The 16,515-nt window shown below is 32.1% G+C and overlaps 1 protein-coding gene across 4 annotated transcripts; it reads left to right on the forward strand.

Moving 5' to 3' along the window:
• Nucleotides 1–414: 414 nt before the first annotated feature.
• On the forward strand, nt 415–15,838 carry LOC143342734 (uncharacterized). Of its 4 annotated transcripts, XM_076766915.1 has the most exons (16): nt 416–684; nt 755–889; nt 960–1,092; nt 2,417–2,530; nt 2,606–2,727; nt 4,514–4,710; nt 4,791–4,939; nt 5,018–5,083; nt 5,161–5,318; nt 5,498–6,433; nt 6,514–6,741; nt 7,026–7,078; nt 10,272–10,375; nt 11,957–12,001; nt 12,093–12,308; nt 12,641–15,838. In XM_076766915.1, exons 2-16 carry the CDS (start codon nt 848–850, stop codon nt 12,907–12,909), a joined length of 2,832 nt encoding a protein of 943 aa, XP_076623030.1. In that variant the 5' UTR covers nt 416–684; nt 755–847; the 3' UTR covers nt 12,910–15,838. The 4 variants fall into 4 exon arrangements, with proteins under 4 accessions (XP_076623033.1, XP_076623030.1, XP_076623032.1 ...); XM_076766918.1 differs by lacking the exon at nt 5,018–5,083 and having other exon boundaries at nt 415–684; XM_076766917.1 differs by lacking the exon at nt 11,957–12,001.
• Nucleotides 15,839–16,515: the final 677 nt, after the last annotated feature.

Here is a 16,515-nt window from a genome sequence, read left to right on the forward strand (position 1 = left end):
TTTTAAACATTATTGTCAAATGGTTGGTTCATATATTTGGTCAAGTTAGTTGGACTCATATATTTCCATTTTCGCATTATTGTCTAAATTTATTTATCATTATTTCAAGATGCAACAAATTTCTATTAAGAGATTGATGTATTTATGAATCTAATTAGAAATAAAATGTATAATTTATTTTGAACGTCTAAAACTATTCAATAGTGGATTATAAATTCATATCGTATTGATAATAATTTATTAAAATATACATATATATTTATGGAGAATATAACGTGAAATATAAAAAATTCAATAAATGAAAAGATTAGTAATCTTTAAATTTTACGATTTAATTTTATTACTAACATTTTGTTACTAATATACGTAAAAAAAATATGGCTGCATTAGCTTAGCTTCATCTGATGCGCGCAAGCTTGTCAGTGTCAGCGTCTCATACAGCCATGGTACTAAAAGGATAGTGAATGATTATTTAGTAGTGTCGGTTAATATTTTTACTAAATTACTAAAAAATTTGATATCGACAGTGTTTAGAGTATTCATTCATTCAATATGAAGTCGTGGTTTACATTTAGTATTTATTAAAAGATTAAGTATATATGACGATACATTTTAAAGTCATCGGTGCTTAATTGGCGATTTATTGCCACCAATCATAACCTATATTTGTACAATATACGTGATGTATGTACGAATGACTAGGAAGCTGAGTACTGTGATAGAAACAATACAGTTATTTGTTCATTTCTTTTAGTGCAAGAAGAAAATACTCAAATGTTGCAAAACATGAATATGTTGACGTTATGAAAAAAAAAATATTTGACAAGGTTATATATATTTCATCCACATGACTAAAGGAAAATTAAGGGGCTCAGACTCCAATAATAAGGTATATTAACGAAATAATTTAGTAACGTTATAAATACTCTTCAAATTAATGCACTTCTCATAACAAATAGTTAACAGCTTCTAATGCAACTTTTAAAAATGGAGAAACGTATACGTCAGAGTTTGAAATTAATGAAATACCACCTAGTGCCCGCACATTGCTTACAAAGGGTTATATACAAGATGAAATCAATTCTTATTCAGGTATATTATTGCATTCAACAATTTTTACCATCTTTACTTGTATTAGGGGAACTGGAAAGTAATGTTGTTTCTGCGCATGTAGGTATTTGTTTGTCATTTATCAGCTCATTGTGTACTTCAAAGTTGTGCCAAAGATATTGCAAGGTTAGAGTAACCTGTTTACTCGTAAATAATTAAATCTTATATATTTTTTGCAATTTATGATGAAATGGTGAGCCAAATACCAGAAGAGGTACATATCCAGCATTTAATGCTTTTTGAGTTTCACAAGGGTAGTAATGCAACAGTTGCTACCAAAAATATTTGCGATGTTTATTCAAGTGTACTAGACGTTCGTAAATGTCAAAAGTGGTTTTCTAAGTTCAAATCCGATAATTGTGATCTTTTCGACTCTTATCAATCAAGAAGACCAACAACTTTAGACAACGACATGTTAATGGTGGAAGTGAAAGCAAATCCGTGTCAGACAATTGAGGAACTGTCAGACTCTTAATCAACCTTGGTCGACTATCCAAGAACATTTGCAGCAGATTGGTAAAATAAGCAGAGCAAGTGTTTGGGCCCTGCATAATCTGTCCGAAGAAAATAAAGCTAACCGGTTCACCACATGCAACTTATTGCTTCAGCAGCACAATACAGAAGCGTTTTTTTGATCGTTTGATCACTCGAGATGTAAAGTGGGTTCTCTATGATAATCCAAAATGCAAAAGACAATGGCTCTTTCCGAATGAATTGCCAAGAAGTACAGCTAAGCTAGGTTTACATTCCAAAAAGACGCTTTTGTGTGTTTAGTGGAATATTTGCGGAGTCGTTCATTTTGAAGTGCTGAAACCTGGACAAACTGTGAATGCAGACCTTTACTGTGAACAATTAGATCGAGCAAATCAATCTTTAATTGAAAAGTGTCCAGCGATTGTCAACAGAAAAGGTGTTATTCTGCAACACGATAATGCAAGATCCCACTGTGCAAGATGAACCCTGGAAAAAATTAATGAATGGATGGGGTGTATTGCCTCACCCACAATTTCCATCTATTCAAATCGCTACATTTTCTAAGTGGCAAAAAATTTGAAAATTTGGATGATGTCCAAAATACCATCTCCAGATATTTTGCTCAAAAACCAATTGATTTTTATTGATCCGGCATTGAAAATTGCACACTAGATGGCAAAAGGTTGTTGATTAACGATAAAAATAAAAACTTGTTTAAAATTTATCTGTTTAAATTTAATGTAAAAAAACAACATTACTTTCCGGTCCCCCTAGTACTAAATACTTTTTTGTCCTATTGTTATTTACTTTATAAATCCTAAAATATTCTTAGGGGCTACTGTTTCAACACGTGGGCGTTTCATGACAGAACAAGAAAAATTACGATGCCCTAATGAACGTCCTCTGTACCTATACATACAAGGTCATACAAAACACAATGTAGACTGTACGTTATTTTTCTTTTAATCTTTGCAATTTTAATGATAAGTTCTTTAGAGCTAACTACCTTTTCTATTTTCAGTGGCTATACAAAAAATTAATGAGATCATTAAAACAGAACATCAGAGTTCTTTAAATAGGCCAAGTAGATTTACTAATGCACCACCGCCTCTCATGAGTTTACATTCTGGAATTACATCCGTGGTAAGTGATATTTTTACATAGTATTAGGGGTGTGCAGGATCCTGAAAATACCTGTAATTTTCAGAAGTGTTTATTTTTTGCAATTTTATGCTATTTTTATTTTATCCTCTATCTTACAAAAAATTTTCTTTTGTTACTCATATAGACAAATTAAATAAATGATATCAATATAAGCGTATTAAAAATAAAAAATCCAAAATTAGTGGTATGCGGAAATTAAATTCTTCTGAAATTCCAATGTTTAAAATGAGATAAGAGAAAGGAGGGTGGTAGAAAATGGTCATTTTTGGCCCTGTCTGGAAATGAAAAATTCTTACAGGACCATTTACAGTGATATCCAAGGAACAAAAAATGTCATTATCGCTTTGTTGAGAAACGATGGGAAAGTTGTTGAAAATGGATGCAAACATGTGAGTGTGGCACTGATTGAACTGACCTAAACGTTAGATTTCACTTTATTTTACTTCAATTACTGAACAATCTTTGAAATAATGTGTGAGAAAATTAGTAGGCAAATTAAGTAAGGATTGATATCAAGTATATATAATGGTAAAAAATGGTATCAAAATGTCGATTTTACATAAAACTAAAGAGGCTGTCATAAAATACCTAGGACACATCGCGGAAGGAAAATCAGAGTACGAGATTTCATTTCTTTTCATGTAATCTACACAATGAGAATTTTCCATCATAGCTGTTTTTCTATTACAATTCTGATATTTATTATTATAAGATTTGTCTGTTGCTAGTGGAGAAATGTTTATTCTTCGTGTCTTATGTCACAATTCATGATAAGAGCCTCTTGCTTTTCGAACACTGTCTAATGAAGAAATAGATACGTTGCTTCAGTTCCAAACATAGTCTCAAATAGTGCGGATGTTAATACAAAGTATATTTTTTTTTTTAAATCAGCAACTAGAAGTGGTTATTTTGAACTGTTAAACTATTAAGCTGCTGAATTTGTTCCTGACAAAAACATTACATTTAATATAATAAGTGTATTATAAATGTAATATAACATAATTAGTTTAGTATAAGTGTAAATATAATAGTAATCGGACAGTAATCGAATAGAAAGATGAAGAAGATTTGTACAACCTTAGACAAAAGTAAATCAGGAATAGAAGCAATTCGTGTATATGCATGTAAATGCAAACTCGGCAACACGTGGATGGTTGCTGTTCCCACATAGTAACGATTTTATGGTATTTTGGTTTTGTTTAACATCAATTCTCATTCAGTTTACTTACTGATTTTCTCATAAACTATATCTGAAAATTTAGGTAAGCTCGATACTGTTATATGTACTCACATGTTTGCATCCATTTTCAACAACTTTCCCATCGTTTCTCGACAAAGCGATAATGACATTTTTTGTTTCTTGGGTATCACTGTAAATGGTCCTGTAAGAATTTTTCATTTCCAGACAGGGCCAAAAATGACCATCTTTTATCACCCTCCTTTACTTCAGACAGTTCAGGAGATGATTGTCATTGACTATTTATTCAAGAATATGTACCGGTATTCGTAATATTTCCTATTATATTACCAATATAAACCTTTTCGAATAGCAAGATATGCATAGCTTTGAGAATATAATGAACTTCAGATTCTTAAAATTATCGGAAGTATCGAAAAATCTGAAAATATCGGGAATCCCGAAATCTTCGGGATCCTGAACATTTTCGGGAGTTTCGAAATTCTCGAGATCCCGTCACAATCCTGAGAAAAATTATTTTAATTAATTATATACTTTTATTTATTGTTATTAACATAATTTGAATAGGAAAAGATTTGCGTTGGAATAGAAAATGCTCCTGAGGGATTTGATTTGCGAGGTAGAATTATAGGTGCAGGTGGAGCGAATTTATTGTATATTAGAGGGGAAACTGGTGCAAATGTAACTTTAAGAGGTAGAGGATCGCAATTCATTCATCCAGCTTCAGGAGCTGAATCTCCAGAACCACTACATTTATACATAGAGTAAGATTATTAGTGTATTTCTTTTTTAACAATAATTTTAATTTTCGTAACGGCAAAACACATATTTTTTGTTTGTACAGGCATCCAAAACCGGAAGCACTGCAAAATGCAAAACAGTTAGCAATTAATTTAATTCAAACAATGCAGTCTGAATTACAATTATACATACAACAACAACCACCACCAGTACAATCACAGCAAGTTATAGAACAGTCGCAAATACAACAAAGTATGAATTCTAATTTTACTTATCAAACATTGAATATTATTATACATTTTTACCACGGTTATTTTCATTTTTTTATAGCACAATTTCAAACCATGAACATTGGTACTTTGGGACAACCTAATGTTGTTACTATACAACATCAAGGTAGAGCACATACACTAATAGTTCATGGCTATTCGAGTTTCTTTCTTTAACTGTTCCAAACCATTATTATTTAACAGATATCATACAACATCCACAAAGTAGTGTAGTAACATTGCCAGCAACAATTCTCACTGCTACGGTAGCTGGTGCACCAGGATCTGGTATAACAGTTCCTCCACCTGGAGTACACATTCCTCCTCATTCTGGACCATTAGTACCACCACCACAAGCTCAGGTAAAATTCGAATATAAAAAATCTGAGAATTATGTACTGTGTTAATGATCTCACTAATTTCAATGCTCTTAACATAATTTATGAGATTGAAATGGTATATAATAACAAAAGAAAATACATCGTAGTTACGTAAAATAAAATTATTTTTGTTATAATGTAATAATGTATTGTGTGCAAAGGAAATACAAACTTTCATGCCACCTCCTCCAGTTGGACAAGTGCAATTAATTGGTCCTCCATCAACAGTAAGTCAAGTACAATATCAAATTCATCCTGGGCAACCACTTCAAATTCAAGGGATTCAATCTGGATCACAGTCATCGCCGCAACCTGTAGCTCAAATGTATGTCATGAGTCAGCCACCACCACAGAGTCCAGCTCAGCAAAACTTTATTACAAGTAGTAGTGCATCTGTCAGCGGTGCAGTTTCTTATGTATACACGCAACCAAATATACAAAGGCCTTCTACACCACCACAAGGAATAATCGAAGCTGTTAACGTGAATTTACAACAGCCGCCTCCAGCGGCCCCGATTAATATAACGCAACAACCGCCTCCACCATTACTGCATCTTCATTTTCCACCACCAAACTTTCCTCCAAATCAACCACCGCCGCCTGTACCACAGACTTATCAGATACAATATCAGCAAGTGCAAGCACCGGTATCACAAGCGCAAACGCAGTTTGTGTTACAACCTGGAGAACATATTGTTCCACCACAGTTGCAACAAAATCATGAACAATCTCAGGCTGTGGCTCAACATATGTTGCCTCCACAGTTTGATGGTCATGTTCCTCAATTTCATTTACAAGTACCTCCTCCGTCTACTCAAACGTTCTTAGTCCCTAATGCTCAATCACCCCAACATCATCTTCCTCCTGGAGGTGAAGTTCAGCATCAACAGGAAGGACCAGTGGATCAAGGGCCTCAGCCTCAACCAGTTCCACCTCCACAAATTGTACCACCGCCATCAGCTGCTCAAATGTCAAATTCTATGAATGTTCTTACTAGTATTCCTCCACCGACGCAAGCACCTCCTTCACAAAATGCTCCATGGTTATATCAAGCACAACAACCGCAACAAATGTTGCAACCTCAAGGTCAACTGCAGGTGACGTCATTACGTTTACCCATTCTTGACTAACGAAATACTCATTAATACAAAGGTAAAATAAAGTATTAATTTCACAGGTTCAAATTCCACCAGGAAATATTCCTTTACACAATGTACCTCCGCCACAAGTTCAGGCGCAGATACAGTATCACGCTCAGCACATGCAATATCAAAATGGTCATTTACCTCCACAAGTACACTATACAGTTCAGCCGCCGCCACAACAGTTCGATCAAAAGCCTGATTCACCAGAACAGAAATCTCATGGTGTAAAGAGAAGGTTCTCAGATGTTGAAGCAAACCCGGTAAGTTCTTAAAGTTTAATGCTGTATTAACCCAAGTTGCACGATTGCGTCAAAGCATAACATAGGGATCTTTGTGACATGTTGCATAAATTAAAGTTTGATCTAATGCTGTTAGTGCTTTTGATTTAGTATTTTTCAACATAAAATAGAAAAAGTGTTATTATGCCATGTGACACTATTTGACACAGTTTTCGAAATTACCTCTGGTACTCATACGGTTAAAGAAAGATAGTTATTTTGCAAAGTATTGAAAAATTAAAAGTACTTTTTTGTATAAATTATAGGAAGCACCGCCGTATCAGTGTGGTCCATTACCGGCTCAGCGTCATGGAACAGGGTAAGTAAAGTCATAAACGTTTTAATCTAATCCTGTATTTAGTGTAGTTATCACATTTATATACGTAATAAGCGATATTCTTACGATATGTAAGAGCAGGCGTGTTAAATACACGGCCCGTGGGCCGCATGCTGCCTAATTCATGACATTTTACAGCCCGCTTGATCGCTAATTTATTTTATTTTGTTATTATGCGTAGTTTTGTCACTCGTATAATATATATGTTTTAGAGTACATGAATACATACTGTGACTGTAGTAGTTCATATAAATTTGTAAATTTGAAAATGTTTAGTAATTTCATAACTTGGGGTTTATAACTATGAAAACTTTTGATTCAATGTAAACATACATAAACATAGTCTAATAGATCAAATTAAAAAATGTCCATCACTGCTTTATATTTAGTTTCCGACTAATTGTGTAAATGAGTTTGAACAAGATTGTTGATATTTTTTAATTAAAATTGAATGTAAGGAACATTCATATTAGGTACACTGTACTTTTCGAATTTGATAAAGAAAAACAGTACTAAGGCTATTGCGTGGATTAGCATTTATTTTTGGATATTAAAATCAAAAGTAATATTGAACGAATTTTGTAAAATAAATTGATTGATTTTTATGAAAAGGGCATTGATTAATCGATTTAGTAACAGAAAATATTATGTAAGATGTCCATATGCAGATGATTAATATTTTGTATTTATATCTACCTATTTTTTCTTAAATATAGTTTATTTAAACAAAAATACGCGAGAACGTATGAAATTATTTGATTGTATTAATTCAAGATTTTAAACTAAATTTTGACATTTTGGCGTCTGCAAAACAATGCCAAGTATTAAAAAAAAAAATGAAACAATGTTATTTATGCAAAAAAATTTATTGCCAATGTATTTATGTTTTCTTACAAATAAATGTATTCTTTTACTTATCTCTGTGGAAATTATTGGTTTCTTTTCAATTCCACGTATGTTTGTTTGTGATGTAATGGTGTAATGATTGGAGTTGGTATACGGTAATAAAATGTTTATACATTTGCGACATGTAACATGATAGGAAAGTACAAATTGGCTCTCGGGCAAAAATGAATTTGACATGCCTGTGTAAATGAATTAACATGAATAAAGCAGGTTTAAAGAATTTTAATTACTTAATAAATACATATTTAAATTATTAAAATAACACATGTCTATCTTTGACATTGAAATTAATATAATACTTAGATAAATTTAATTAAAAAATTCATGTAATATTCACAGTTGTAGAAACATGTATATATTTTTTTTTATTTCTTTATTATTTTTAATTATTTGATTTATTAGTAGAGGAGAAGGTAGGATTATGAAATAGGGTAGAAATATGAGACACTAAGGTTTTGAGCTATATGCAGTACTGACATATATAGCAATGGATGAAAATGAAATATTAAGATAATAGTAACATCATATAGCAGCAGCTTTTATTATGTATCGTGTAACAGACGTTTATTGTTTCTGATGCAATAGAAAATTTTTACGTGTAGGTGTTCAAGTGCAATTTTCTGTTATTTATTTTGTGATTTTAAAGAAAAGCAGAAAGGTAAGTTATTCTATAATAATCGCAGTTTCATAGTATCAATGGGGTTTTTAAGTTACTGTACGTTTAATTATAATATAATGAGAACAACGTAAAATCGGGAAATGGTAGCAATATGAGACATTTGATATTATCAAACAGTGATGATATTAGTTAACCTATACAGTTTCAACCAGGATCAAATGATGCAGTCTGCATATTTTGCAACACTAAGTTTTCTGAAGACACTAAGGGTGAGCTGTGGATTCAATGTTATCCTGTCAATTATGGGCCCATCACGATTGTGGAGGTTCAGAAATATATATATATATATATATATACATATATATATATATATGCGAATATTGTAAAACTGCATAAACTATAATTGTATTGACATATTTTATACTTGTATGTTATCCAAACTTTTCTATGAACCCTTTAACGCAGTTTCAGAATTTATTTCCCACAAAAGTAATGCTGTCTCATATTACCACCCCATTTTCTAGATGTCCAATTTTGCATCAATTTAGAAATAACGAAAAATTGAAAGATTTTATAAGGCCCACAATATTTATACTATTTAGAAATTCTCTAAATTTATTTATCAAAATTTTTGAATTTTGATTATTTTGAGAGTCCTTAGGTTAAAAAACAAAAGGGGTATCTCACATTCCTACCACTTCCTCTACATATATCATTACAGACTTCCACAATTTTTAAAAGCTGCTTTATAAATAATTATTTAGATATAAAAATTGTAAGTTAAATGCAGTCATTTTATTCTATATTATAATGTGCTTAAACACATGCACTGCAATACATTAAATTTCTTTCAGAAACTTGCTTTGATCAAGATGTACCAAAATCAATATATAGGAAAGGAACGCGTTCAAATTTTTAAAGATTTAATAACGTTTAGATTGCTTCTTATTCATAAAAATGAAAAATATTTGATAATATAGAGTAAGGAACATTGACTTATTATAACCAAGCTATAATTTAGTAGTGAGAATTCTACATATTCACAATCAAACTATTTTAAAGCAATTGTTTTACTTGTAATAAATCGTGAAATTGATACAAATGTATATTCAGTAGTAAAAGTGTTTAAAGTAAATGATTGTGAATATAACCAATTTTTTCACAGAATATTATGTCGAACAAAGAATTTATGTATTTATATGGTTTCCTTGAAATAAATCTTTTTTGTAAATATAAAGCAAAACAAAAAAAAATGATTTGCTTATAATTCTATTGTGTTATCAGTATTGTTATCACATTGGAGATTGTATATAATACATATTTTTATTACTAGTTATAAGTTCTCAGTTAAAATGATAAGCTAAAAAAAGATATTATTTGCAAATATAATTGCTATCTTACAGATTACATGTAAAACAATCGGATATACTTCTAATATTATAATATTCTGTGCTGTTAAGTTATAATACAAATAAGTAGATTTTACGTAAAGTTTAGCATCATTAACTATGACCTGGGTTATACCAGGTATTTTTAACATTTCAGAAGTATCCATGGCTGTGCATCAGGTGATATTTGCTTAAGTTATGAAATGTTTATCTATAATAATTAACTGTGATTTAATAATTTGAAAATGAATTGTTTAAGCAGAGAAGGTGATCGACAGCAGCAGGTCTTGCATGGTCCATCATCAACAGCTGCGGGTCTGCCTCATGGAGATCGAAACAAGCTGCTAATGCCACCTCCACATCCAGGTCTGTAACTAAGAGTATTCAAGATGAAAGAGTGCTGGATATCTTTTGAAAATTAATACAATATGTTATCTTGTAAATAATAATCATAAAATAATATGCACTGGATTTATTAATAAAGTACATTTGTTTATGTAAATATCATAACTTAGTAATATATAAAAATGTTTATTATAGATCTTTACATTTATAATTCAGTGATTTGCATTTTCATTTCAGATGGGTATCTAGCATTGTTTCTCAATACTCTTAGCTTGTAGTATATTACTTACTGTAAATATTTATTTTGCTAAACAGTATAAATTTTTTCTTACTCTTAATTGATACATCTCTTAGCGATTTGCTTGTTTCGTGTACTCATTCAAACATTTTACAGATGGGCATCAGTAATACCTACAAGGTTTATAATATTACAGTATAGTTAGCTTTCTATTTAACTTTATTTATTATTATTTAGAATTAACAAAACGTTTGCCATATAATTACAATATTTAACTTGCGTGTCTTAATTTTACTGCTTTTTCATAATATGGTTTTCATTCAAATGTACATGTTTTCAGATCTCTGTACAATAAAAGTGATTTTACATTTCAGTCATTACTTTTGATCTGTATTAACTATAATTATTATTATTAATGTTATGTTAAAATGTATTATATGTTTTAATATGAGTATTTTAACTTTAATAAATTAAAGTATCAAGGTCATTTAGACTGTGGATCTGACTTCTGAAGCTGACTGTGTGAATATATGAACTAGCAGGGCATATTATTGTATTAATATTAATGATTCTTACTTTATAAATTATTAATCTAGTTCTTTTTATGTGTAGCAAATTTACAGAAATGCGTTAGATCTTGCCGAACAGTTCCATATAATTGATTCTATTGTTTATTTTTATTTTACAGCGAATCCATTTATGATCTTAACGATAGTTTTAACTAGAAATGTGGATTTTGTAGATGAAACTAAATGTTAAATAATGAGTTTCATTTTTCAGATCATGGACTAGCAGCTAAACAGTGTAAAATAAAAGGGCCAGATCCAAATGATAATGGTGATTCCATAATTGATACAGTGAACATATCTATTATTTGTTTTCAGCTGCATATAGTGATTATAATCATTATTTTTTGTTAGTTAGAAATGGTCAATGGTGTGAAATATTGTTATTCTGTTGAAGTAAAACTATTTAAAACTTTACTTGAAAAATTCAAATTTTCTTTTATTTCACAATAACACTTCGAGCACAAAAATAAAAGGCAGTAGCGGTTGATTAACGTATTTGCTTTTTGACTAAATATATGTAGCATTTTAATCGAAATTTAAGAAAAGTTTTAATTTTATACAAAGAAAAAATATCCTTAAGGAAAGTACCTGTGTCTTCAATTTTAACAATGTGTTAATCTATCCCACAAAAACGGAAAATTAATTTTTTTTAGAAAATTCATTCAGTTAATAATTGTATTACAATATTTCATTGCATTATTTGCCATATTTAATTCTCCAATGCACTTTATCTATATTCCATCTTCCATATCTTTCTATACGTTTTTTTTCATATCTTGAATTTCCATGATTTAGGTGAAAAACGAAGCATGGACCAAAAGTCTGCTGGCATAAGTTCAGGTATACTTAACATTTGTTACAGTATACAGTATTTTCTATGTCTTATGAACCGCAAAGAAACTTTCGTTATGCGAAAATGTTTTTGCGATAGGAAATGAGCAGAATCAAATAGGAGATTCGGTAAACATTCATCCTGGAGGTGGTCCACCTCTACCTCCGCCGCTTCCACCACAAGCACCATGGCAGATTCATCATGTTAGAGTTCCATGGGGTAGACCACCGCCAATGCCAAGAGACGCAGAGCATCAAGGAGTGTGTCCTGTGCTACCTCCGACTAATATGCCACCACCTCAAATTAGACCCAGAGGTATTTACAATGGACAATGATAGTATTTAGATGTATATAACATGTAAATACGATTTAAATGATTCTGAATTGAACATTTAATGTCGCATTGATTTTAATGCAGTATGCATTCTTGTTTGCAATAAATATTTGAAAAGGTCTCTAAAATGATGTACCCAGAGTGGTAATAGAGTTTTGAAAGTGTCAGCATCTGTTCATTCTAATAAATTATTTTTATCAAAGATAATTTCTAATTAATTTGTAACTCTATTTATGTTTTCAACTTTCTTACTTAATTTTTAGCTCGAGTATAATCTAATGACCGAATATTGTTTCTGTGATTATTCATTCAGGACACGTTGAAGGCAATCGTTCGCCCGTTCAAAATGCAATATTGGAGCATCCGTTGAATGTCGAATATAATCAAATGCCACCATATACCACAAAACCTCCCCCTTACAATTCACACCCATTGATGCAATCCATTTGCAATCCACCACCACCACCACCACCACATCATCAACAGCGACCGCAGCATCCTCCTCAAACAATGCAGCATTATCAGGTGCCAATTTCTCAAACATATCAGCCACCGACTTCCTGTCCACCATGGATGAATTAAACATACGTGACATGCGAACAAAGTTCTTACGCTAGTACCTTAAAGATAACTGATGCAGTGCAACCAATTAAACAACGTTTAATCAAACTGTCTCCACTGTGAACGCAATTCGTTTCGCAAGGCACGATAAACGTTAAATGGATGGCATTGCATTGCGTTATCTTCATTGAATTGTTCCTTGCGATAGTTAATTATAATTTAATTATTCGTTGCGAACGTGTGGCTGGGAGATGCTGTTTTGTAAAAATGTGTATATGTTGCAAATAATTTATAGCTAAGGTCTGTAAGGCTTTAGGTAGCGTATGATAGCAATGAATTTATAAATATTGTTTTACGAGCAAAGAATAACTCAATCGTCGATCTAATTATGTATTTAATACCGAATCGTGCGAATCACAATTTGCAATGAAAAACTACTACTAACGGTGCGATGTGGGTGCATATAGTTAGAATGAAGTTATTTTAATTAGTTCTAAAAAATGCTTCTAGTATTCACGCACACAGACACATGCGAGGACTTAGGTGAAATAATTTTTTGTATCCGTAGAACAAAATTAGTCTTACACGAGTTTATCGTACAGTGTCTGTCTTGTTTTATTGTCCGTATCACACCGTACCGTATGATTTATTCATAGATAATACACATACGACGTACGTGAATAAATCATTGTTGAAAATCTTACAATGCATTATCAAAATTTCGAGGTTTCTTTTGCGCGAGAATTTACCATAATTGTATATAGGGTGTTCGGCATCTATATGTCAAAAATTTGAGAAAGAATAATAATTTATTAATTGAGGCTTCGTTTAAGAGTTATTAACATTTAAAGATTCGCCTGTAGGGCGGCAATCTGCGAACAGCTGTTTGTGCGCGATAGGTTGGGGCAGGTAGGTCCTAGTGGTTCTCACTCAGCATGAGAAACTTTACTTACCGACGTATTGACAGCTTTACATTTTTGTGTCAACTTATGGGAATGCAAACACGTAACGTTGAATGAGATTCAACTTGTCTTATGAAAATTCAGAGGGGCATATCAAAACTCGCCCGACGAGATTTTCATAGGGAGCAGTGAATGCCACTTTCAATACACAAATTGTATACTAAAATCATCCACATGCGAGCATATACGAACTACGATTGTCGACAGTGTTTGCGAGTGTCCCTAAATAATCCTTTCAGGCATGAACCATTACGCAATTAAATACACACGCACTACAATTATGTTATTCGCAAGTGTTCATGATATGAGTACCGCGATTGTTTCGTCCGCGAGGGTTAGTTGCACATTCTGCGAGTTAAATACTAATAGGACTGTTACTAAATTTTCAAATATGCCTAAATTTAAAACTGTAATTTTAAAAAATAAAAAACGAAATTTTCACATCTATTTGCGTTCACGTTGAACAATGTAACTATAGTAGCAGTTGGTTGTGCTATCGATCGACGTAGTTCAGAGAAACAAATGCCGATCAGGCACGCCAGAGATGCCAAATATGCAGCACATGGTTTAATTAAACACAAAACTCTATTAATTTGCAATTTTCAAATAAATAAATTAATTAATAAAATAAAATTTAGTTAAATTATTTTTTTTATAAGAAATTTCAATTTTAAATCAAATTGTTTTCTGATGTATTATTAGAGTTTATTTGATCAGTGGCCACATTTTATACAACCCTACAATCAATATCGACCAATTTTTTGACTAATTTTTTGCTTTCTCTTGATTCGAAATTCTGAGGTTTATGGTAGAGTCATGTGGCGGCATGAAGATGTTGGAATTCTGTCCTGGCACTTGACAAATTTTTGTCCTACCATAAACCTTGCCTAACAGCGAGTCTGAACGGCATGTTGCTGCAGCTCTTAACAGAATCAGCTGCTAGTCTCGTTACAATGTTCGACATCAACGCAAGTAGATGCGACAATTTCATTAATCGTCAAATCCCTTTTTACATTTTTAAATTTCAGAATATCTGAAAATTTAGTAACAGTTCTATCAGTATTTAACTCGCAGAATGTTCAACTAACTTCTGCAGATGGAACAATTGCGATGCGCGTATACATGAACGCTTGCGAATAACATAATTGTAGTGCGTGTGTATTTAATTGCGTAATGGTTTATGCCTGAAAGGATTATTTGGGGACACTCGCAAACACTGTCGACAATCGTGGTTCGTGTATGCTCGCGTGTGGGTGATTTTAGTATACAATTTGTGTATTGAAAGTGGCATTCACTGCTCCCTATGAAAATCTCGTCGGGCGAGTTTTGATATGCCCCTCTGAATTTTCATAAGACAAGTTGAATCTCATTCAACGTTACGTGTTTGCATTCCCATAAGTTGACACAAAAATGTAAAGCTGTCAATACGTCGGTAAGTAAAGTTTCTCATGCTGAGTGAGAACCACTAGGACCTACCTGCCCCAACCTATCGCGCACAAACAGCTGTTCGCAGATTGCCGCCCTACGGGCGAATCTTTAAATGTTAATAACTCTTAAACGAAGCCTCAATTAATAAATTACTATTCTTGATTTTCGTCTTATTTTGGGCTTTAGAATTACTCCTTAAAATTTTGACACATAGATGTAGAACATTCTGCACATTAATTTGTGTGCGATGTGAGACGTATAATTAGTGTAGTTAATCGCATTCAGACATTTTTATACTATAACTGTGATTTTATGATTGAGTAAATCGGTTCAGTAATCACGCTTTGTCTTCACGTACGTCTTAATAAAGTAATTTTGAATGCAGTATGATATTTCAGCGTTATAGGGACAAGCGACAGGCTCTGTTCTATTGAATTTCGACTGATGTACGAAATATTTTAACTTGTGTTAAGTTATTATTTTTTATGATTTAGTTATAAAAATATATTTTCCGATGGAACATAATTTTTTCAATAAATTAATTTAATCGTAAGAAATCATCTTTTGGTATTGTTTCTTATCTGTTTACACCAGGAGTGCGCAATTCATCGATACATGAGCCGACAACCGAACCGCTACGTGCTACGAGTCAAGTCATGTTGCAGTGAAACGTGATGGGTGGGAATAAGCGCACGAGTGGTGCGTCGTGTCGCACAGTGACTCATTTTGTCGAAAAGCTGACCAAAATATGAAGATGTTTTTTGATTTGTACGAGAATCAGTATCCTAGGGTTTTTGAGGTCGCTAATTACAAATCTAAAGTAAAAATTTCGAAAAACAAAATGGCGTGTCAAAATGGTGGACGAATATGTTATAAAAGTATCATAATGGCCTGAAAATTGGTCTCCTAGAGTTTTTGAGGTCACTGATTACGAATCTAAAAACAAAATGTCAAAAAACAAGGTCAGGACGTTCGAATAGGTCGACAAAAATGGTAATATTGTAATTAAAATTGAAATTAGTGACTAGACTTTGAAATGAAAATTGCTACTTTACTGATTACAGCCTTTATTTTTAGTTAGATTCGGATTCTGACGAACATGTTCACTGTTCCATAGTATGTTTAGATCTTTGGCAGGAATCTATATCTTTATTTTTTTTGGAATTGTGCCCGAAAGTGTTATTAGTGGATCTGAATGTAGCAATAATCTACTAAAAATGTTTTCATTGGCTTTCTT

This window comes from Colletes latitarsis, chromosome 6 (genome assembly GCF_051014445.1).
Source record: "Colletes latitarsis isolate SP2378_abdomen chromosome 6, iyColLati1, whole genome shotgun sequence".
Classification (NCBI taxonomy): domain Eukaryota; kingdom Metazoa; phylum Arthropoda; class Insecta; order Hymenoptera; family Colletidae; genus Colletes; species Colletes latitarsis.